This window comes from Sceloporus occidentalis, unplaced genomic scaffold (assembly GCF_023333645.1).
Source record: "Sceloporus occidentalis isolate IW3139 unplaced genomic scaffold, rSceOcc1.0.p SCAF_16, whole genome shotgun sequence".
In the NCBI taxonomy this organism is placed as follows: domain Eukaryota; kingdom Metazoa; phylum Chordata; class Lepidosauria; order Squamata; family Phrynosomatidae; genus Sceloporus; species Sceloporus occidentalis.
This window is the reverse complement of record NW_028316996.1, coordinates 11,113,421-11,136,904: the sequence shown is the minus strand read 5'-3', so window position 1 is coordinate 11,136,904 and position 23,484 is coordinate 11,113,421. Positions and strand designations below refer to the sequence as shown.

Sequence of the window (23,484 nt, the reverse complement as noted above, 5' to 3'; positions counted from 1 at the left end):
ATTAACAAACATGTAACCTATGGAGGAGATAAAATCAGTGATATATACCGGTATTTATTTAAAATAATTCTGCTGTAAATGTAACAACGATCCATTCCAAAGTGTATTTATTAAAACTTATTAAAAGTCTAGAGCCGTAGTAACCTGGACTCAGCGGCTAGAGAGTTAATGCCATAGTCTTGCAATGCTTGACTGGTGTTCAAATAATTAAGGAATGAATTATTAACCAGTCTAACCTGCTACTGAATGCACAACCAAATAAGTGCCACGAATTCCTGTTGCCTAGTAACGGCAGTACACAAAAGTAGTATACCGTGCGAAGAGGGGGTGTGAAAGCCGTGCCGTGATATGGAAAAATCCCAAGACCTAAGCAGTAATCATGGATCTGAATTAACGTGGCGGATAGTTTGAGTTAAAGACCTAAAACAGGAACTTATATAAAGACTTTTGTCTTAAGAGTTGATCTGTGAGTAAGGAGCTCACTGAATGGGGTGTTGAGAATTGAGATTAGGCACAGGTTGTACATTCACCGCTCTCAGTATGTTTGGTTACTTTGTTTACTAAGATTTAAGTCTCTAGGATATTGCTTAGTAAAATGGCCAAGAACGCTGTAAGCAGACCCTGCCCCAGATCTGTATCTTGGAACACACTGGAGTATTGCTAATACCGATTAGAAGGTAAGACACTGTTTGTTTTAAATAATTTTAATAAAATAAAACATGCACTTGTTATTGTAGAATTCATAATATCCCATATATATTACATAATAATGCACTTATTATCCTAGAATTAAAAGTAAATTGATTACAAAATACTTTTTTTCCCGAACACCAGAGGAAAGCTTACAATCTGTCAAAATGTAACTTATGTCAATTCTGTTGTATATAAAATGTGTGACTTCAACTATACATCTATCTCCATATATATATATATATATATATATATATATATATATATATATATATGTGTGTGTGTATATACACACACACACACATAGGGTACGTATGTATAGGTAATACATATATATATATATATATATATATATATATATATACACATTGAATGTACATTTTTTGCTACCCATTATCACTCTATTATCTTTTCTATTTTACTTTAGTCTCCATATAACATGCATGAGAAGGTCCCCGTGCGATAATGTATGGTTATTGCCCTGCTAGTACTGGCTTACTTCTGTCTCACTAGCAGGTCTGCGGCGGCAGCTTTTGACGTGTGTGTCGTTGTAACCTTGTGTGTATTTCTGTGGTTGGTTTGTGTGAATGTGCAGGTCGTCATTTGTTTGAGTAAATCTTTTTGCATGTAAATAGGTGGCCCGCGGATCCGTCTGTTTGCCGCTGTGAATGTGCTAATAACACATTTGCGTGTCTATGGGTACATTAAGAGGCAGCGATGCCATGAACTCAAATATAACTCCCACCCGCAGTCAGATCCCGGGTAACTGCTTAACTGAAGCATCTTCTATGCTCTTTTCTTTCAGATATACGTTTAAGTGAAGTTGCCGTTGAAATGTCAAGAGAAAACCCCATGCAGCTTTTAACCTACCCTGATAGGTATGTTTGGTGCACATTTTAGTAGCTATTTTCCTACTAATTTCCTGTTAGGAGTCACAGAATCTTCGAACAGATTAGATCTATTCGCCCAATCTAGTCGGCTCATGTTTCCTTAATCAGTCCTTGATCTTGTCTTAGATTCAGGATAGCTTTATGCCTATCCCATCTGCTACCTAGGAGATGGGGTACATGGCGAGGCAGTGCCTCCACCCAGCTGGGCATCCGCGGTATAGATGATGACGTTGGATCCAGTTGGGAACATTCTTAAGTTAGCTATAACCACAGACACAGAGCGAACTTAAAATGTTGTATTGCTCAATAACACAAAGCTGTGCAATAATATATAGCAGGGAAAATAGATGCAATAAATAATCAACACATACCCAAAATAACTTCACCCACCTAAAAGCAAATGCTTCCACCTTTTAGGATTCACCCTCATATTTTTAGTTGGTGCATATAGTTGGGGCCCATAAAACATGGTTATATATACACTATATATATATATATATATATATATATATATATATATATAGTGATAAACCTCTTAGCTTAGAGCCACTAAAGTCACTCACTTAAAGCTTGGTCCTCTATGGCAACAAGGTTTAGGAACAGTTTTTATGGCAAATTGACTTTATTTACAAACAGATAATCCCAGTTGGAGGCCCCTCTGGCCTATCCACACTAACCAGACTAAATGTCCTCAAACTAAAGCGATCTAGTCGGCTCATGTTTCCTTAATCAGTCCTTGATCTTGTCTTAGATTCAGGATAGCTTTATGCCTATCCCATGCACGTTTACATTCTCTCATTGTATTAGCCTCTACCACTTCTCATGGGAGGCTGTTCCATTTATCTGCTATGCTCTTGGTAAAGTAAAATTTTTGAAATATACCTCCAGCCTGTATATTTTAAATCCCTTTACGTATTTAAATATTTGTATGATATCTCCCTGTATACATAAAATGTACAGGAAGCATTTACTTTTATAATTCTGCAGTTTCTTAGCAAAACTATACCGATCAGCCATAACATTATGACCGCTGACAGGTGAAGTGAACAACACTGATAATGTTATCAGAACACACAGTGCATCGCAGTTTGTTGCGTATGAAGCTGCGTAGCTGCAGACCAGTCTGGGTGTCCACGCTGACCCCTGTCCACTGCCGAAAGCGCCTACAATGGGCACGTGAGCATAAGAACTGGACCACAGAGCAATGGAAGAAGGTGTCCTGGTCTGATGAATCACGTTTTCTTTTACATCACGTGGATGGCCGGGTGCGTCGCTTATATGGAGAACACACGGCACCAGGATGCATCCATGGAGGCCCCACCTTGCAACTTACAGGACTTCAACGGTCTAGTGCAGTCCATGTCTCGATGGGTCAGGGCTGTTTTTGCAGGAAAAGGGGGACCTACGCAGTATGAGGCAGGTGGTCATAATGTTATGGCTGATCAGTGTATATGTTACCTCATATGGCCAAGTGGCTATACAGTTTGGGAAACTCAAGAGTGAGTTTTCACTAATCGTGGGCTACATTTATATGTACTGAACATGTATAATCTGTATCAATGTCTAAACTCACGCCTCATGCCTAATCACCTAGATGCCTGTGGGGGCCAATACCACAAATGTGTAACATTGTCATGAGTAGTCTATCCCTGAGGGAACAAATCATGAATCTACTCTCAGTTAATCACGTGATAACGTATGACTATTATCAGTGATCAAAGCACCTTTTTCAGTATGCTCCATTAACGTGTTTGTTTATTACAGGGGACAGTCATTTTTGCCAGCAATCCCTGCCGCTCGAGTGGAAGTGTTAGAAGACAGGCTATTTAACCAGGAGAAGACCACTTCCATGCTTTTGGAACAGGGTTTCAAGATAAAGGAAGATGTTTCAAGTTTGCGTGGAAACCGCGGGAGTCAGTGGGATGCTATGGCACAACGCCTACTTGAAAACCACATGCAGACCATCACACAAATAGTCAAGCAACTTAGCAAAGATATCGAGGTACTATAGTATAGAGAGTATAAGGTATGGGCTCTGGTATATCTAATGAACAGTCATTCACCAGAGACTGATTATGGTACAAAAGAGGGGGCTTGGCCTGATGTAAAGGTTGACGGTTAAAGAAATTTCTTAGTTAACCTCAATGTTGTTTGGTGAATCTGTCAGATGGTAGAAATAGAATTGAGTTGCGTATGTGCTCACCACAGTGCCCGTGGGGGATTTCTTATTGGACAAACTGGTCACTTGCCTAGGGGAATCAATTGCCTAGGGGAGTTCTGAGAGGCAAGTTGTGTGGGTTCATGCTAGCACTAACCTTACTGCGTTAACTGTGGCTGTGGTGCGATACTAGCTGGGCATAAGCCAAGCCAGACACTAGCCAGACTGTACGGACACAATCACAACTGACTTTCACAGGTACAGGTCTTAGTGTACGTCTCGAAGGATGCTGCAAAGATCTACTGTTTCTGGTTTCTATCACCCAGCCTTTGACGTTCAACAACTATGTAATTTTAAAATATTTGCAAGATCCCATTATCAACAGTATCACCTGGCCAGTGCCAACAGGAACCCAGCGCCTTTGGAGAGTAAGGCTGGTTTCTGTTTCTGCGTTGAGTTATACAAGCTTTTTATCTAATAATGCCTGTGAGGTTTCGGTCTTTGCTTTCATGAGGCTACTTCTCATTCCTACTTTGGGATCAAGGAAAGCCATTAAACTCAGTCTGTCATTTGAGCTAAAAAATATAATGTCTCCATATTGTAGAAGAATGTCTGCTGATGATGTAATTTAGTGGACACAAACTAAACCAAAGCAAAAAATAGGGGTCAAGCTAGTTATTCAGTCATTGTGGGCACTTCTTCTAATCATCAGATATGCTCTGCCTGGTATCTTTTAGTAGTAGATGTAGGGGGTGTACTCAGTTATCAACATGTAGTCAATATTTATACTAAAAACAAGATTGCCACATCAATAAATAACAAAAATAAGCTTTAGCAGCAAAATATGTTAATGCATTGTAAGGCTTCTTGCTGTACTTTAGTGAGGCCATTTTTCATCCTTATATTGGTTGCCAGCTATATTAAGATATACTGTGCCAAAAATTGTGTATTGGAACCACAAGAGACATTTCAGACCAGGAGCATCAGCAGTGACAGGCAGAACATGATTTATTTTTGAATCATTTTACCAATCTTTAAAAATAACAATAAGTCAGTTTGCATTTTGTTCTATCCAAGATGAACGTCTATAAACAGAACAGCAAGTAAAAGACAAGTTTTAAAACAAGAAAGTTAGAAATATAAGGCTATCAGGATTGTGAAAGACTTTTTGTATCAAAAGTTATGTCTGGTTATATATAATAGAATGGTATGTGTCAAAATACTTTCAAAACAGCTATATTTTCTGCTGTTGTAAAAATGTGTGTACATTCATATATATATATATATATATATATATATATATATATAACATTTGCTAACTTTTTATAAAACTGTTAATTTCATTTGATGACATGACACACTGAAGCTACCGATATATAGACATATACACTATATGGACAAAAGTATTGGGACACCTGGCCATTACACCAACTGGGACTTTTATGACATTTCATTCTAAATACAGTAACATGTAGTTGGTCCCCCCTTTGCAGCTATAACAGCTTCCACTCTTCTGGGGAGGGTTTTTTCACAAGATTTTGTAATGTTTCTGTGCGAATTTTTGCCCATTCATCCAGTAGAGCACCCGTGAGGTCAGAAATTGATGTTGGGTGAAAAGGCCTGGCTCACAGTCTCCATTCCAGTTCATGGGGTTGAGGTCAGGGGTCTGTACGGATCAGTCACTACTACACTACTCATCCAACCACGTCTTTATGGACTTTGCTTTGTGGTCCCTGGGGCACAGTCATGCTGGAACAGAAAAGGGCCTTCCCCAAACTGTTCCCACAAAGTTGGAAGCATAGCATTGTCCAAACTATCTTGGTGTGTTTTCTTCAGCATACCAAGACATTTTGTACAATGCTATGCTGGGACCAACTACATATTAATTCCCTGTTGGTGTAATGTCAGGTGTCCCAATACTTTTGGCCATATAGTGTACATGTATTCCCAAGCGTTATGAACGTTGTGATATTTCAAAGTAAATAAAAGATCCCTTTAATTATGGAGTAATTCATTATGTGCCAACTTATTCTCCAGTCTCACAAATAGGCCTGGGTGGCATATTGCTTTTTAAGATCTTTTTTAAAAACGCTTTTTGAATATATGCCCAAAATGTGTTAAATATACTTTGGATACTTAGGATTACTTTCTGTTTCATTATACTGTCTCCAGAGTGTTTTTTTGGCACTCATTTTAATGGCTACAAATGGGCAAAACATTTAGAGAACTATTGATATGGAAGTAGTTCCTTGCAAAACATTGGAGTCTAACACAGAGCATGATTACATATTAAAAAAATACAGATGTAGTTATTATTTCCACCCTGTTTACACCGTCGCCCAAAAGAAATACACACCGATAACAGACGCACCAAATGTCGAGGTGTAGAAATTGAGGATGGGGCAGAGGGTTTACTATGTAATGAATAAATGTACTTGGAGCTCATGGTATCAATCTGTACTTTGTTTGGATAACTCAGAGAAACAAGTTGGCAGCCTTGCAGTACATGCCATGTCCATGAAGTAGTTTGGAGTCTTTTAATTTGATTTATTCATACATATATATATATATATATATATATATATATATATATACCGTCTAACGGCAATATTGATAATTTAAAAAAATAAAATATTAACACTTTATTAACTTCAATTCATTGAGAAACAAAATTTCTTGCATGTTGAGCAGTTCAGGACCTCTGCGTACTTGTTTTTTAGGCTTTGGAAAGTCAGATCCACACCAGAGATAATGTGAGTACTGGAACAAGCTTTGCTGTACAAAGTCTGGACAAAAAACAGCTCCATGGAATCGGTGATCTACGTGGTCGAGTGGCAAGGTCGGCAACCACAGAAATTCCATCATTACATTTATTATTGTGCATTATCGTCTCAGATTCCCTTTCACTGTGGGCTTTATTCCAAAAATAGAAAAGTTCTTGTTTATAGCATAATTTGTGTTTAGTATTCTACAGTAAATCTAAAATTTGCAGCTACTGGTTAGAAAAAGTGAATTGTTGAATTTCACTGCATTTTTCCATCAATTAACATTTTACTAGGTAGGATAGCCAAAGTGGCATTGAGGGATTTGTTCATGTAGCAGTCATTTACTTCTTCTCGATGATGGCTTAGTAAATAAATTTAATATACTGTATATACGATATATATACTATTTATATATGTCAGTTTTATTTAGTTAATACCAAGGATTAATTTAAAAAAAAAATAATAATCCACAACAATGCTTAATTTTTTTACAGTTAATTTATTTTGAAAATGTCAAGGGTCTATTGACCCAGAATCCACTGCATTGATCTCTTTTGTGTTCTTGTAAATCATATCCTCATACACGATGCAAACCCTTCTACCATATTTGACACATTATTTAGGTGACATTGTGGATGATGGGTTACCAGAATCATATCATGGAGGCACCTCTGGTGTATTTATATCTTCTTACTAACCTATCCAGATTTTAGTCTAGAAGAGCAATAGCATAATTAAAAGCACGGACACTTTTTAAAAAATGTTTGTTGAAGCCAGGCCGTGATATCGAATCCCAGAATACATGCCTCCTCCTGTTTTAGCGACCTACCTAGCTTAAAAGGATAAGCACCTGCATTTATCACTACACCAACACGGATAGATGAGTTGCACAATTGCCTCCAAAGGGCTCCAAGTTGCCTAGTGGAGATCAGAGCAACGTGCTAATAATCTCTGTTTTAAAGAAAACGTTGGATGGTTTCCAGCAGTTAAAGTAATTGATGGGCACGCAGCTCATGGGCAATGTGATAAGGAGGTAAGATGATAGTTAATTCAGTCGACATTTGTTTGTGTCAGGGAGGCTTTCGGTTAACGGTAATGGATGTTTATCACTTCTGGAATTCATTCTTTTTTGATTAGGTGAAAACCAATGACTTTATGTGGAGATTTACCACCTGCTTTGTAGTTGGCATTGTTTGTTTAATGGTAAATGGCAGACAAATTGCTTCATCACCTTTACCATTATGGTCTTTGCGTCACCTTGGTATGTTTTATTAATAGGACGCCTAAAGTAAAATGGCTCCCAGGAGAAATAAAGTGTATATTTTCTTCTGTATATTTCTTGGCTTTCAGGTGTGATGGCAGCATAGCAAAACTATCCGGAGATCTGGCCGTCACTAAACACGAGCTGCGAGCCCAAGAGAAGGAAGTCCAAAGCATCACGGCTGCATTAGAAGCCCATATGAAGGAGATCGATGTTAAGGTTCGAGCGGGAGGAGGGAAGGGATGACTGGGGATGGAAAGGGGAATGAAAATCCTGGAAAGTACTACTGCTGTTCTAAATTTATCACTTCAAAACAAATTACTTACATTGAAGCCGAGCTCTGAAAATGAGATCTTGTACCCTGTTCATCAAATTAATGATGTGTGTACAATTTGCAGGCTCTGCCGCCATATGTTGCAGTGTATGGAGCTTCCCTGTAACAGTGAGGGGGCTGAGCATGTCATTATTCCTCTACATGAACCCCAGCCTTAATAATCTCATTATCATTTTATAGCGAACACTTTCACGGTGCCCTGGTAAAGCCCTGATGCTATGGCAGATTCTGGATCATGTACACTATTATTTGCAAGATCACCTTCTTAACCTCCTTTCCCCGTGATTTGTTCTTATTTAGAGCTAGCATTCTCTTGGCATTAATCTACTGCCAATCCTGACTTAGTCATTATGGGGCTGTCATCAATCTTCTAGATGAAATTTCCAGGAGAAGAGAAGGCAGTGGATGGCCAAATAAAAAATATGACCGATAGTAGGTGTTTTGACAAACCTTGGGGAGTATATTCTGACCTATTACATTCAGCTACAAATATGTATTTATGTACACATTAACTATTAACTAAATTAGTATGAAATAGAAAGAATGGAACATAGGTCACAGCCCTAGGGGCCGTATGAATTACTTATCCTAGTTAAGGTTAATATTGTATGGAAGTGTGTTCGCATCAGGATTCAGGTCATGTTTTTACTCACTTCAGGCCTTTGTCCAGTTGCTGCAGTTGACCATGTTCCTCTGAGTACACCTTTCCATATATGTTATTTTCCTATTTAATAACCAGAGGCTTTTGCAATAAGATTAAAAATAAATTTTCAAGAATATATATATATATTTTTTTTAAAACGATTCTGGTTTTTTAATAATATATTATTTAGGTATACAGTATTCTAGCTCTGTTATTTTAATCCAATCTTAGTAACAATACAATAACTCATTGGTACCCATTAGGACACTATGGCTAATGAAAGTGTATGGAGGGACAGACTTCATTAGCATTGCCGTAAAGAAACAGCTCAGTGTGGTGTAGAGAAATTCACCCAAAAAATATCACGACTAACAACTGCTACAACATCATAAAATACATTTATTGGAACAAAAGGAGAAAACACTAGGTTTTTGTCGGTACTAACCTACATTATGCTCCAGTTGCCCCCCCCTTTCAAAAGTTAATGGCTATCACACTGTATTCATTCATACTTGTACTTTCTTATAAATTGTGACTCAATGCAAAGATTCACCATGAAATACAATTGTTAACTGGTTGATACGGGAAAAAATAGCAAACTAATACATTGATCATTAATGTTCTTATGTAGACAAAGATACAAAAAAAGGAACTTTGCAAATAAATCACGTAAAAATGCAACAGTTCAGGCTCTGTATTTGATATAAATCGTAACATAGAGAGGCCAAAAAATAATAAAATCACTAATTTAACCTTACGTTTAATGTGACAAACTGTGAGTTGGGATTCTAAATGGAAACACTTTCAAACGGACATCTGTCCATATTTAAGCACCTAAAATGTATGAGAGCTGCCAATGCTTAGAAAAAAGGGAACAGAAGGGAAACATGTCACAATTCTATCAAGTTGTCAGCCAAATTATGTCAGGCAAACTAGAGCCATTATATAAAGATGTTCACCGGATAAGAAGCACAAAGCCAGTAGAGATGGGAAGATAAGGAAGCCACACACTTCAACAGGAAATATTCCATCAGTGGCAGGCAGATCGGATCAGATACATATAACCCCCTCACCCATACTGTAGCTTCCTATATTATCCCGTTATATGATCACTCAGTAGATTTCTGGAGCGAGATGTGAGTCCTTCCCTGGCACAACCCACAGATCGATTTGTAGGAAGTTGGACTAAAACTAATTTAGAAAGGAGGCATCTTTTTCACATTAAGAATCTAATTTATATAACAGCCTTGTCATGCTATGCCAGTCTTAAATTAAGGAATTAAAAGAAGAAAGTGAGAGAGAGAAGAAGGATAAAGAGAAATTATCATTTTAATAACGGCCATATCCACCAGTACCATCCATAGTGCATTAACCCATTCAAATAGTTCCGTAGTAGCGTAGCAGTGTGCACAGGGCTACACACACTGCTACTTTCTCCATGACGTTCCATGTCATCATGAAAAAAGTGGCTCAAAATTACAGCATGCACAGCGCTACCCGACGTTTTCCAGTGCAGGAGCCTCGGGATCTTTCAGAATCTGAGAGTATAGTCAAAAACTGTTTGGGCCCAGTATAGATTTAAGACAAACTGTAATCCATCATGTTGATCCACCAGATTGCATGACACACAAAAAGGCCCACCTGCTCCTGCTCCAGTATCTCCATTGTTAAAGATGTACAGCCCTGCCAATCCCATGTTAAAAGCTTGAAAACAATGCATTGGTATTTAAAAGTGATTTGGGGGGGAGTTCACTACCAGGGGCTTCTCCAGAGGTTGCGTCTCTTAGTGCAGGTGTAGATGTCACTCTGCCGCTGCACTGTACAGTGTGTTGTACATCCAAGCTTATACAAGCCTGAGGACGCTGTGCAAACGTCATGTATACGCAGCTACAACGCCATTCCCGGGTAAGAATGCCCTATATCCGCAGAAGAAGGGGGTAAATGTCTAACCTTCTATTGTTATGCTATGGATTCATTTTTTGGGGACAATTGTGAACATTATCCTATACCTCACATTAAATCAACAGTCAGCTTGCACTAGTGCTCTGAGTTCAGCTATACACAGATACCCGACACATGTTAAATTTTGCTTTATTTCATGATACTTGACATTAAAGATTTTAATCGGATATGCAGATTTGGACATATTGGCATATTGGACAGTTTTGATCTCCTTTGGGATTTTTGTTAAGTCACTCAGTGATCCAGCTGCAGGCAGTTCCTCTATAAATATTTTATAGAATAAATACATCTGTCAGAATGTGTGCAGTTGTGAAAGTTGGGGAAATGGAGAAAGTTAAAAATAACATCATATATCTAGATTTCATATTATTTCAAACCGAAAAAGTGATTTAAAGCACGCAGCCAAACGGCATTATTAAGGAATGTACCCAAGGAGGAAGATGATTCACCAAGTCACAAAAAGCAGGGAATACAATCACACAGCTCTGTCAAATCAAGCTAGCAATAATTATGTGTAACCTACGCCAAGAATAGATCAAGACAAAAAGAATGTGTAATTAGAAGAAAGAAAAAAAAAGGATGTTTAGTGCGTCTGTGCTTTTAACATAGGGAATGCAGATGTATACGGGGATTTCTTTGTTGAGACTTATTGACGGGGTTTAAGTACGTGAAAGGTCAAAGCAAATGATAATAGGTAGGAGCTATTTTTGATTCTTGGAGCAAAATTTTTAGAGCAATTTCCAAAAGGCTAAACATACTACACACTGATGCGTGACAGAGCCGGTGAGTTTCTCCTGCGAGATGGTTGGAGCCGTTCTTGTATTATACATACCGTATTTTTCGCTCTATAAGACGCACCTGCTGATAAGACGCACCTAGATTTTAGAGGAGAAAAAAAAGGAAAAAATATTTTGAGCTAAAAAATGGGCTAAAATATTTATTACAATAACTGAATAAGCTATGAACACAGTAAGACACACACAGTAAGACACACACAGACACAGTAAGACACACACAGACACAGTAAGACACACACAGACACAGTGAGACAGTGAGACACACACACACAGTAAGACACACACAGTAAGACCTCCCTCCCTAACCCCCCTTCTCAGTATCTCCCCTCTAACTCCCTAACCCCCCCTTCTCAGGATCTCCCCTCTAACTCCCTAACCCCCCCTTCTCAGGATCTCCCCTCTAACTCCCTAACCCCCCCTTCTCAGGATCTCCCCCCCCCCGCCCCGGTCACTTACCTTAAACTCCTGTGTTGGAAGCGTGAGGCGTTTGTCTCGGGTGCCGGCGCTTCACTGCTGAGCGCCGGCGTCTGACGTCATATGCCGGCGCCCAGCGTAAAGCGCCGGCACCCGAGACAAACGCTTCCAACACAGGAGTTGAAGCGCTGAGGCAGGCGGCGGTGGCGGCCGCCGCCAGCAAAGGATTCCTGTATATCTGTCAGGCAGGGGGGCCCGAGAGTTGCCGAGCGGTTGTCTTCAGCAACCGCTCGGCACCCCTTGGGCCCCCCTGACTGGCAGAAATCCAGGACTCCTCTGCTGGCGGCCGCCGCCGCCTGCCTCAGTTGCGACCCCGGATTTATCGGCGTATAACACGCAGGTAGGGTTTAAGCTCCGGATTTTAGTTAAAAAAGTGCGTGTTATACGCCGATAAATACGGTATATCGTTGCCCCCCCCTCCCTGCCTGCCTGCCTGCATCTTCGCTCCATAAGACGCGGCTGATTTTTCATCCTACTTTGGGAGGAAAAAAACTGCGTCTTATGGAGCGAAAAATACGGTAATTGTAAAATGTTATTTTATTGGTGCTAAATCTGTGTATTTTAATTTGGGATATGATACTTGATGTGACCACGTTAATCAATGGAATTAGCAGAACAGGGTTCACATTTAAAGGTCTTGGCCTATGTTAGTAGAAATTGCTGCGCATGTGATTTCTAACAGCAGATTCTATGCTTTTTATTACTCGTAGCATAATACACAGGTTGTCAGCATTGCGTTCCTGTCTTTTCTGCGTGCTCGCTGAAAATGCCATATATACCTAGAGAAAACGTTTATTATGGAAACACACGTTAACAATGCTGGACTAAATAATTGCCTGTTATCATGCAACAATCTAAAAACGTATGCAACGCCACGCATTCATTGCTGGTACCAATAATTTGATTTAACTGATAGTCGAGCGTGCATAATCTGGGTTTAGTTTACGAACTAGTTCACTGACCTTTTATGAATAATTCGCTAAGAAAACAGACTTTTTATATATTTTAAACACTAAGATGAATGAAGTGCCGGATATCTTACATTGAATCCATTTGCAAATGCCACGTTCTGTAGGCCTATACAATCAGACCCTCCGGTCAGGAGGCTTAATGCTGCCTTCTAGGTAAGTTGCCGTTCTTTATCTCACTCCCCGTTCAGTTTCATAGCATGTAGAACATACAGTCGTACTTGTCCAGGATCAGAGTCACATAAGCCTTCAGGGCCGAAGAGGTGGAATCTCCGAGGTCCCAAGAGCTTGTGTGTCTACAACTTTTATTGTCCCAATAAAAGGTATCACTTTTAATGCTCTTCTCTCCACTAGAATGCTACCCCATGTCTGGACAGGTATGGACACGTGATAGGGAGCAAAACAATTCTGAAATGGGTCGCCCTCATTTAATCAAACCTCTGCAGCGTTTGTGATACCCTTGGCAAATGCGGAATCAACCTCAGTCCATGCAATCTGTCTCCTGAGTGCTCAGAGTAAGCGATGCATAGTTAATGTAAGAACTGATGGACTGGCTTAACACAGTGTTCCCTGCTGAATTTTTTTTAGGTAATGCAGCTATTAGGAAGAATGGAAACGTCCATTTCTGAACAAAGCAGCAAAGTAAAGAGTGCCCAAGGGAAGCAGCACCACGAGTTCCAACTTCTAGAAATCAAGTATGTATTCTAATTACTTTAATGTTGCTGTGCACAGAAATAAGAGCCTCAGTCTAATGACTTGGTTGGCATAAAACAAGAAACTGAATCAATACAATTAAATAAGGAAACTGGACTTTTTAGCAGTCTTGACAACTTATAGCCAGACTCATTGTTTTATTGTATTATAACAATATTTTATGTGTATGGCTGAGTCACTATAGTATTCGAAAAATGTTCTTGCAAAATAACTTAACTGACATTTCCAACCAATTTTTGAGACACATTATTTTATATATTTATACATACACATACATATATACATATATACACACACACACACACACACACTCTATCAAAATATATATATATACCGGTAGTAGTTACACAAAAGCAGGATTTAGAGTATATCCCTAATCCTATGCTTCCTCACCCAGTGTTTGTGATCAAAGTTGCGAATGTAATGTTACGCAAGTCCCACCTTACTACATTGTTTTTAGACCACCTGTAGCATGTTTTTTGGAAATCTATCATGGAATCAAAGATAAAAAGAGCTTTGTGCAGCCTGTGCTGAGTAGTATTTTTTAAGTGTTTTTTCTTATACAATGATCACAGCAGCGAAACCGGAAACTTTGTACATGGGCTGAAATCACTGGTAGATATAAGAGCTGAATTATATATTCAGATTCTGTTAGATGCTGAACATTAAATAATAATATATGAGTATCAGGCGTTTCAGTCCTGAATTGAATTATGGTTTTATGATTCACCCTAGCTGTGGTGAAGTCCACCTTAAGTCACAAACCTGGAAAATCCCCATCTGAGCCCAAACTGATTCTAGCAGGGATACATGTCAAAAGTGAAATATTTAAAACTTCCTTACTTCTGAGCTGTTTAGAGAATATAAAACCTATAATGAATTTGACAGCATCTCTTGGTTCCTAGAATTGGAGGTCTAGTTAAAGACATAGAAGACCAAATCCTAAATCAGCGGAGGTGGACAGAATCTCAGCTACAAAGGTCTGATCAAGAGCAGGCTCAACATATAGAAAAGCTTCTTAATTCTGTGAGAGAGAAAATGGTAAGAATGCAATATGTTCTCTAAAAATGACGAGACTACATTGAATGGGACAACAATATCCCCCTAAAATCCTTTCACCCATACTAGCCCAGTAGAGAGGAATGGTAGGCTTCAAACATTCTTAAGTGTATTTTCAGGACGTCCAGCACAATTGAACAAAACAAACAAATGTGATTGTAACTCAGCCTCTATGCCACACAGCAGCAGCCCTAAACATGTGTGTTTCCCCCACATGGAAACAGTAATAGTGAAATAAATGTATTTGTAGTGATAACGTGTGCTTAGTGCTATATGTGAGGCAAAAGGTACTGTACAACCTGAACATTCATTGACGTGCATTAGTCTTCCACTATTACAATATATATATATATATATATATATATATATATATATATATATATCAATATTAAAGAGAAAAGCTTATATAGAGTAACAGTGTTTTTATAAAAAAAAAATACAATACAAAAAAAAAAAAAATCAAAGTGTATGTGAAGGAGAGCTTAGTATACAAGATTGCAGCATTGTAAAGTTCGTAGTTATAAGAAGATATACAGTGAACCCTGCTGAAGAATCAAGCGACGTTACGGACTCAGGAGAAGATCTGGAAAGCGGACGAGACCTACAGGATGAAGTAGACATTTAGTGTTGCAGCCTCACACTGCACTGGAGGGTGCAACACACGTTTCATGTGGGCTTTTCCTGATTCTACCTACTGGTTGCTTTGTGATGGATATACTGAAGACTTTAAACTAGTATGCAAGGATACTATTTTATTATATTATGTATACATTATCATCTACTGATAGGAATGTGTTCTTTTAGGGGAAGGTCACTGTTTTATTTTAAAAAAAAAAAGTTAACACTATATACTTTTTCTTTTATGGTGCTAAATATATTTTAATACCTGAAGACTAATGCACATCAACTTGTAAAGTTGCTTTTGCATCAGGCAAAGCAGTAAGCGCTCGCTAAAAATACATTTTCTTCACAATTTGTCAAATTCCAGTACCCGCTGCCCCCACTCCATGGAGAAATAGGTAAATTAGTATGATGGGGATCATATAATAGAATAAATAATACCCTTTCAGAGCCGGTGACTCACCTGGATTGGTACTTGTGTTTCTTGAAATACTAAATATCAAAACAAATCTGATTTTTGACATGTTATTTGTCATTCTTGGCATCATTAGGATAAACTTTTGAAATATGAAAAATTGAAAAGGTTGTTATCTACTGTCAATGTATCTAACGCAGAATCCAAAGCTGTAATAATAAATAACAAGAAATCTGTCATTTTATTAACTTAACCTAATTTTAAAGCACACACAATAAAAAAAAAAAAGGAAAATCAGAAAATGTTATTGTGACCACGATTTTCATGGGCTGCGCATTTATTGATTGCTGCCTCCAGGATCTAAAGTAATAGTGTAATAGCGCTACAGAATCTCCTGGTGCTCTGTAATTCTAAAATAAAAGGTTACCAAACATATTAAATCCAGTGGAGGAAGTTAATATTGTCACTATTTCTTAAAGAATGCATAATCTCCTAGTTTTAAAAGATTTGACATTGTTGATTTTATAGAAGCATACTATCTTAAGGATATTTTTCCTGAATAGAAAAAAAAAATCAATAGACCTCAATTGATTTTACAATTCGTTTAAAAAAAAATAAAAATCTCAATGTATTTTACAGGATGCGACAGACAACAGGTTTCAAGAGAATTTACATCATCTTACTGAAAAATTAGACAATAAGGGTCAAATTCATAAACTTGAATCTAAACTGAACAGGCTCAAACACGCAGAGGACAAAATGAGTGCAAGAATGAGCAAAATGGAAGCAGAAATCTGGGATGAGTTGCAGAATATAAAAAGTGAATACAGAGCAGGTAAGTAATAAAGCCCAGGGCAGGTTTAACGCACCAGGTTACATGAGAAGACTTGTATGATGCCCACTGTGCCTCCTCCAAATACCAGTATACACATATATGTGACTTCTCCAGGAATATTCAACAGCACCAAGCAAATAATACTGTGCTTCTTTATATACTGTTATGTATATGACATATCTCAAATACTAGTTAAACCGTGATAGCCTGTTGGCCTGTACAGCAGGCTAAGCTACCAATATGTCAGATCTGCATCCACACTGAACGGTCAGGTATATGTTCCTTTGCCAAAATGTTTTGGATCCCAACGGTCAACCGCAGCGGGACATGTTCACTAAACGGTCAGTTGGGTCGCCATGAAAACCTTTAACTTACCCTGTTTAACTATGCCTTCTGAAAGAACAAATTAGCCTTTGTGAGAGACATTTTCACATCACGGAGGCTGACTGTTCATCGAATAAAGCTCAGGGTCATTTATTTCTTGGGCCCACTGATCATAACCTGTAACTGCCCAGTTCTGGGTACTGACTTCATGAAGTGAAAATAAATGTAAGCCAAAAGCTGAGCTTGCATGCACACATCGTGATATACAAACTGTTTAACATTAGTTATAAGGGACACTGAGCGAGGGAGAGGGAGAGAGAGGTAGAGACTAAGAGCTGAATATCCTAGGTAGGACGTGACTCATTCTTTGTACAGGGAATTAAGATTTATTTTACATTACGTCTCTTTATATAGTTTTTATAAGTACTGTCCTATTGCTTGATATACTGTAGTCTGTAGTTTTACTTACTTGAGTTTATTAAAGGGTCCTTAGTCGATCATTGGTACATATAAGGGAGCAGCAACTCATTATCTTTGTGATTTTAAGTAACAACATTTAACATGCAATAAATATTCAACGGCTGATTCCCCCGCTTTGTTATTTATTATTCAGTCATCGTACTAGGTGAGCAGGCACAAATGAGTAACTCTAATTTATTTAAATAACATATATGCGTTAAATTTTGTGGAGGTGGTCCGGAAGAACAAACTATTGCTGTTATTACAAGGAAAGAACAATGCTCTGCAGAGTGAAAACGGGTCTTTCTTGTAACATTTAATACGCATACAGCTACCTTTTGTACAATTAAATTAACATGTTAAAATGATTGCATTTTTTTTCTCCCTCTAATATTTTCTTTTCTAACAGGATTTCAAGCAATACAGGAGTCTCTTAATTCCCTCCAGCAAATACAAGAGACAAAGGTGAAATTAGAGTCCAAGAAAGTCCAGAAAGACATCAAGCAGATCAGACGCAAGATTGTTGAGCTGAAGGATGTTTGAGATTGTCCGACAGTTTCATTTAGAGCTGCTGGTGCATTAAATTACACGAGAGAAAGGAATAGACTAAATAATAATCCAGATCAATATACGTATACAAAAAAAAAGTATAGGAAGATTATGTCCAGGCTGAAGATGATCCTAAAGCTGAAATAAATTAGATCAGTTACCTAAATAGTAGATGCTGTAAAAGTGAATCAGTCACCTAGATATTATCTGGATTGTATTGAAGGAAGAAAACAGAGGTTTATTCAGTAAAGCAGGCGTTCACAGAAGAAATTTGAAGTTGTTGCGGGTTCAACTGAATTCATTCAGCTCAATGAAGGATCATCTCTGACAAGTTTCTTCGCTAACAATGGCTGAGCTATCCCTGCATAATGCGCTCATCAATAAGCGGGGGGACTTTGAAGAATTGACACTAACTTGACCGTGCATTATACAGGGATGCGGCGTGCAGCAGAAGCTCACACGTATTGGACCTTCAAAATATATAGTGAGGTCCATTCGTTGAAATGACATCTTCCACTTTAGTCAATAAAACACTATGGTGTGTGTAGAATTGGTTTAAAATGCATTTTTGAAAAAAAAAATGAAAATGGGGTAACCATATCCAATATCAGTCAAACCATACTGAGATGTTTTACTTTCTGGTACTAACTTTCATTTGAGGATAAGAATTATGTGGAATCAGACAACACATCCTATAGTATCTGATTTATCTGTATTTACTGCATATTAAGTTACTCTGCAAGGTACTTAAATTTCTTGCTGCCGATTGGCTGCTTGAGTTGTCAGTCAGTGACAGTAAGTACTTCCAATAAAATCAATGGGAGTTTGCCTTGTCAAGGATTGACATTTGAAGCCGCCTAACAGTGACAAGAAATTTTAGATCACTGAGAAATTGAAATGAGTGGGAAGACTTCTAAACAGGGGAAAAAATCTGACATTTTAAAATTTTCCTAATACATTTACATGAAGCTAAGCAAGAAATTGAAACTGTTTTAAACGTAAAGGTACAAAAATAAAACACGATAGCTTGCAGTGGAGAAATTAATAATTGTGTTCTTTTTCATTAAACAATTTAATTATCTAATAATATTATCTTATAATTATGTTATATTTCATATAAACCAGGTAGATTGGAAATGCAGAGATACACACTTTACAGGTTATATTTTTATTGGCACGGATGTTCAACATATTTTTCATTGCTTCACATTCCATATGCAACAGAATATTACAATGTGATTGATATTTTAAGGTGAAAACGTCTTCAACTTTATACTGTAATTACATGACATTGCATCTATAGTCTTTTCTAAAGCCAATCAAGACAAGTTGCCTCGAACTAACTTTCCATATATTTGAAGAAGTTGAAAACCCATAAATTGAGTCTCATTTAACTAAGAAAAATTTGAGTTGGGTTTCTACTGATTGAAAACCAAACAGAGAATGTAAGCAGGAGAAAAAAAAATAACAAAAAACATCATACACATGGAATTGCAATGCAATAAGAATCTGGATTGATTTAAAGATGAACTGCAATATGCATTTAAAGGTTTTGGAAGTCGAGCATCCTGCCAACTAACTTGTCATCTGTCATTAAAAATTTACCAAAATAGTAATTCTTGTCTGACCTTTTTTCCTCCAAAACACCTCCAGCTACATAACTAAAACATCACTTTATCTGTCTCCTCTACAGCACGCCTCTGTGATGTTACGCTTTACTAGGATACCAGACAGCACTAGATTTACCGCAAAAATACAAGTTACCGATTTGGAAAATGACTGATGTTTAAAATAAAAAGTGTCACTTCTTTTCTATGCAACATGAAATATCAGAAGTCATATGAGAAACCACTAAATAACATTGTAGACAGGGGAAGTAACATGTCCTAGTTGCGTGTTCAATGAATGTACTGCGTGTAGGGCTGATTGTTCCATATTAGGTCCCCATGGACTTCATCCTACACTCCAAAGCCAGCCAGGCTTTCCCACCAGTCAAGTTTTGAGCACTAGTTTGGCTGCTTGTCCTCAGATGACCATTCTTCAATGGGAAGTGCTACATCTTAGATAAAACCAAAACTGGAAACCAATTGCTTTGTCTGCCATTTTTACATTTATTTAGATATTTATTTTCAAGCTTGTACACACATCAAAGCCATAGCCAGGGCAATTTGTTAATGCACAAAATAAGTTTTAACACAATTGTGGTTTTGCTCTGCATTATCACAAATATCGTAAATATGTAGCATACAGGCTGCAGCCCCTCCTCCATGGTCCAACAATTCTTGTCACTGATTGGTTTCTTCGAGCAGCCAATCAGTGGCAGGAAGGTGCTCCCATTAAATAGACCCCCAGCATTCATGAGCAAGCACTGGAGCTAACTGGCAGCTAATGTAATACATGTAAATTGATGTATTCATCCAAATACATCTCCTGAATGTGGGGGGATTCTGCAGAATCTTCCATGCATTTCCAAAAGGGACATGACAGAAATTTAAAGGGACCTCTGGGCTATTATATGCATTAACACGCATATGTTGGCTGGAGTGTCCCCTTAAGGCTTATAGGTGAGTTATCTGGGATGTGACAGCTCCCCATAAAATGTGTTCATCTGGTCCTGGGTGATAAAGTGCAGCCTGGATAGATTTTGAAATTACGAGGCTGCGACAAGCTGACTGTACAGATTGAGAACCCTGTCATCTCCTTTTGCTTTGGCATTTTGTAAAAGTACCTGCAAAAAAAAAAAAAAGAAATCATTTTAGTGGATAAGACATACAAATCAAAAGTAATTAGGGCTGCAACAACTAATCGATAAAATCGATAATGAAAATCGTTGCCAACGAATTTCATTATCGATTAGTTATATCGATTTTTATCGATTATAAAATGAGGGGGGGTTTTTTATTTTTAGAGCAAATGCTGAAAAATACCCCTCATTTTATAATCCAGTTCATTCAGTGTGACTCACAGCAGTTACTACTCTGCCGATTGGCCCCGCCCTTCTTCCAGTCCCACTCATGATTGGCCCCGCCCATTTCCTATAGCGTCCACATGGCTCAGGAACTCATCTAAGTATAAAATTAATATTTGGGTTGCAGAAAGTTAGGGGAGGTGGGGGTTAATTTAGGAGCAGTTATGGTTAATGGGGTGTTTAGGGTTAATTTAGGGGCAGTTATGGTTGATGGGGTGTTTAGGGTTAATTTAGGGGCAGTTATGGTTGATGCGGTGTTTACGGTTAATTTAGGGGCAGTTATGGTTGATGGGATCGTTAGGGTTAACTTAGGGGCAGCTATTGTTGATGAGGTCTTTAGGGTTAATTTAGGGGCAGCTACAGTTGATGGGGTCTTTAGGGTTAATTTAATTAAAGTTAACTTACGGTGCAGTTAGAGGTAAGGGGGGGGGGCAAATTAAAGGGAATCTAAATCCTGGGGGCAGTGAAGATTATTAATGTATTTATTTATAAAAGTATTGTGTCAGTGTGCTGTGAACGGGTCTGTGAATCTATGAGGGCACTATGGGATATCTGGGGGGTATAAGGCATACCAGGGTGTGCAGTGGCATATCAGGGGGTATAAGGCATACTGGGGTATAAGGCATATCCGGGGAGGACGGAGTGGCGTATCAGGGGGTATAAGGCATACTGGGGTATAAGGCATATCTGGGGAGGACGGAGTGGCATATCTGGAGCTCAAAGGCATACTGGGGTAAAAGGCATATCTGGGGAGGACGGAGTGGTATATCTGGAGGTCAAAGGCATATCTGGGGAGGACGGAGTGGCATATCTGGGGGTATGTGGCATATCTGGGGGTATAAGGCATATCTGGGGGCACAGTGGCATATCTGGGGGTATAAGGCATATAAAAGGTATATAAGGCATATGTGGGGGAGGCAGCGTGGCAAGCCTGGGAGGCAGCGTGGCAAGCCTGGGAGGCAGCGTGGCAAGCCTGGGAGGGAGCGTGGCAAGCCTGGGCTCAAATGTGGACAACGGGCAGGTTGGGAAATAAAAGCAAGAAATGCATTTTTATCAGTTTTTTATTCTGCTGTTTGTTTTTAACATCCTGTTTGTTTATTAAATTATTTTAAATAAATGAAAAATGTACATTAATTTTTTTATCCGATTAATCGAAAAATAATCGGCCAACTAATATAATCGTTAGTTGCAGCCCTAAAAGCATTATATCTGTTACTTTAACAGCTGTTGGATGCCCCGAGAAGGGTTAATTTGAAATGCAGCGGTTTAAATGCAATTCAATATTTTAATGTACTAACTACACAAGGTATGTCTTCATATGAAATGTTACTATTTTCAGTTTCATGTTTTTTTTTTTTGGTTTTTTTTTAAACCATCCATGTTCCTTTCAGAGGGATTCTATGCAAACCGACGTTCCAAAATCCTAAGCGGTAGACTGGCACATTTATTTTCGTAAAAAAACTTTATTTTTAACGAAAATTGCCTGTCAAGCACTATTGTAAATATGTGCTGCTGGAGGCTGATTGTATAACACTTTAACAAAAAGATTACTTTTATCTATCCATTCTATCTGAATCATCATTTACCCTAAACAGAAGCAGCACAGTGGCAACAAAAGACAGCCTATCGTGACTCAAAACACTCCATATATTAAGTTATATTCAGGTCTTACAGCATCAGATTCTGATGGCATTCGATTTTTTTCCCAAAGAACACGAGGGCGATCCTCGATGAAACTGACAACAGCGACCTGCAAAAGTTCTAAAAAAAATGTGTCACGATTCGTCGCCACGCGTAGCCGCCATTACAAGCCTTTTTGGCTCTCTTTGAAGAGGTAACGTGGGAGAGACTCTGTATCTGAGTTTAGTTGATTGATTTTGAAGCCAAACCTGTAATTTGTGGACAAGTTATTTTTTATTATCTTTCTATCATATCATCTATTATGCTTTATTGATAAATAAATATTGGTGACAAAACTAGGTATTTTACTGGGCTTGCACACAGTGCGACTGAGTTTCAGTTCAAAACAGTTGCCCATTTACACTGCCAGCCAAACCTGTAATTTAAGTTGATATTTATATTGATATTTATTAGCTTTTCATCATATTATTCTTCATTTATAAATAAATACTGATCACAAAACCAGATATTATAATATGCAATATTGGGGAAGTACAGTCCTGCTCCATGGGGCTGCATGTGTCTAGCATCTGCCAGTGTCTGCCTGCCTAGGCCCCGGTGGACTACTACTATTGCACCTCTAACTGTCCTAACTCTTTCTTTTAACTTCTATAATGAAAGGGGAGTCCAGAATGTGTCGGGGACCTCACCCTTTGGGAATGCCCCCTGAATGTTCTGATTTAAAAAAAAACCCCGAAGTTCGTCTGAGCCAAATGGTTGGAACCGAAACAAAAAATAGATTTTGCTTGCTGTGCACAAGTCAAATAGACGGCCTTCAGCTAACTTCAACCCAGAACCCAACCATGAGAGGAGAATGCATTGGGACAGGTGAAGGCATGCTCCTTATGGCTGTGTTTGGGGGAATGCGGTCAGGAAGCAGCCACTGCCGAAAAATTACCACACTTTATTAAAAGTAAG

General features: G+C 38.4%; 2 protein-coding genes across 2 annotated transcripts in view; one reads left to right on the top strand and one right to left on the bottom strand.

The window, feature by feature from the left end:
• Nucleotides 1-17,912, top strand: part of LOC149303033 (protein FAM81B-like) — a 71,327-nt gene extending 53,415 nt beyond the window's left edge. Inside the window, exons 2-8 of the mRNA XM_089481752.1 lie at nt 3,345-3,582; nt 6,459-6,577; nt 7,854-7,983; nt 13,531-13,637; nt 14,562-14,697; nt 16,391-16,586; nt 17,779-17,912. Coding sequence (XP_089337878.1) covers nt 3,345-3,582; nt 6,459-6,577; nt 7,854-7,983; nt 13,531-13,637; nt 14,562-14,697; nt 16,391-16,586; nt 17,779-17,912 — 1,060 coding nt within the window. The remainder of the gene's footprint in view (nt 1-3,344; nt 3,583-6,458; nt 6,578-7,853; nt 7,984-13,530; nt 13,638-14,561; nt 14,698-16,390; nt 16,587-17,778) is intronic.
• Nucleotides 17,913-20,568: 2,656 nt separating this feature from the next.
• Nucleotides 20,569-23,484, bottom strand: part of LOC149303032 (tetratricopeptide repeat protein 37-like) — a 41,803-nt gene continuing 38,887 nt past the window's right edge. Inside the window, exon 40 of the mRNA XM_089481804.1 lies at nt 20,569-20,646. Coding sequence (XP_089337930.1) covers nt 20,569-20,646 — 78 coding nt within the window. The remainder of the gene's footprint in view (nt 20,647-23,484) is intronic.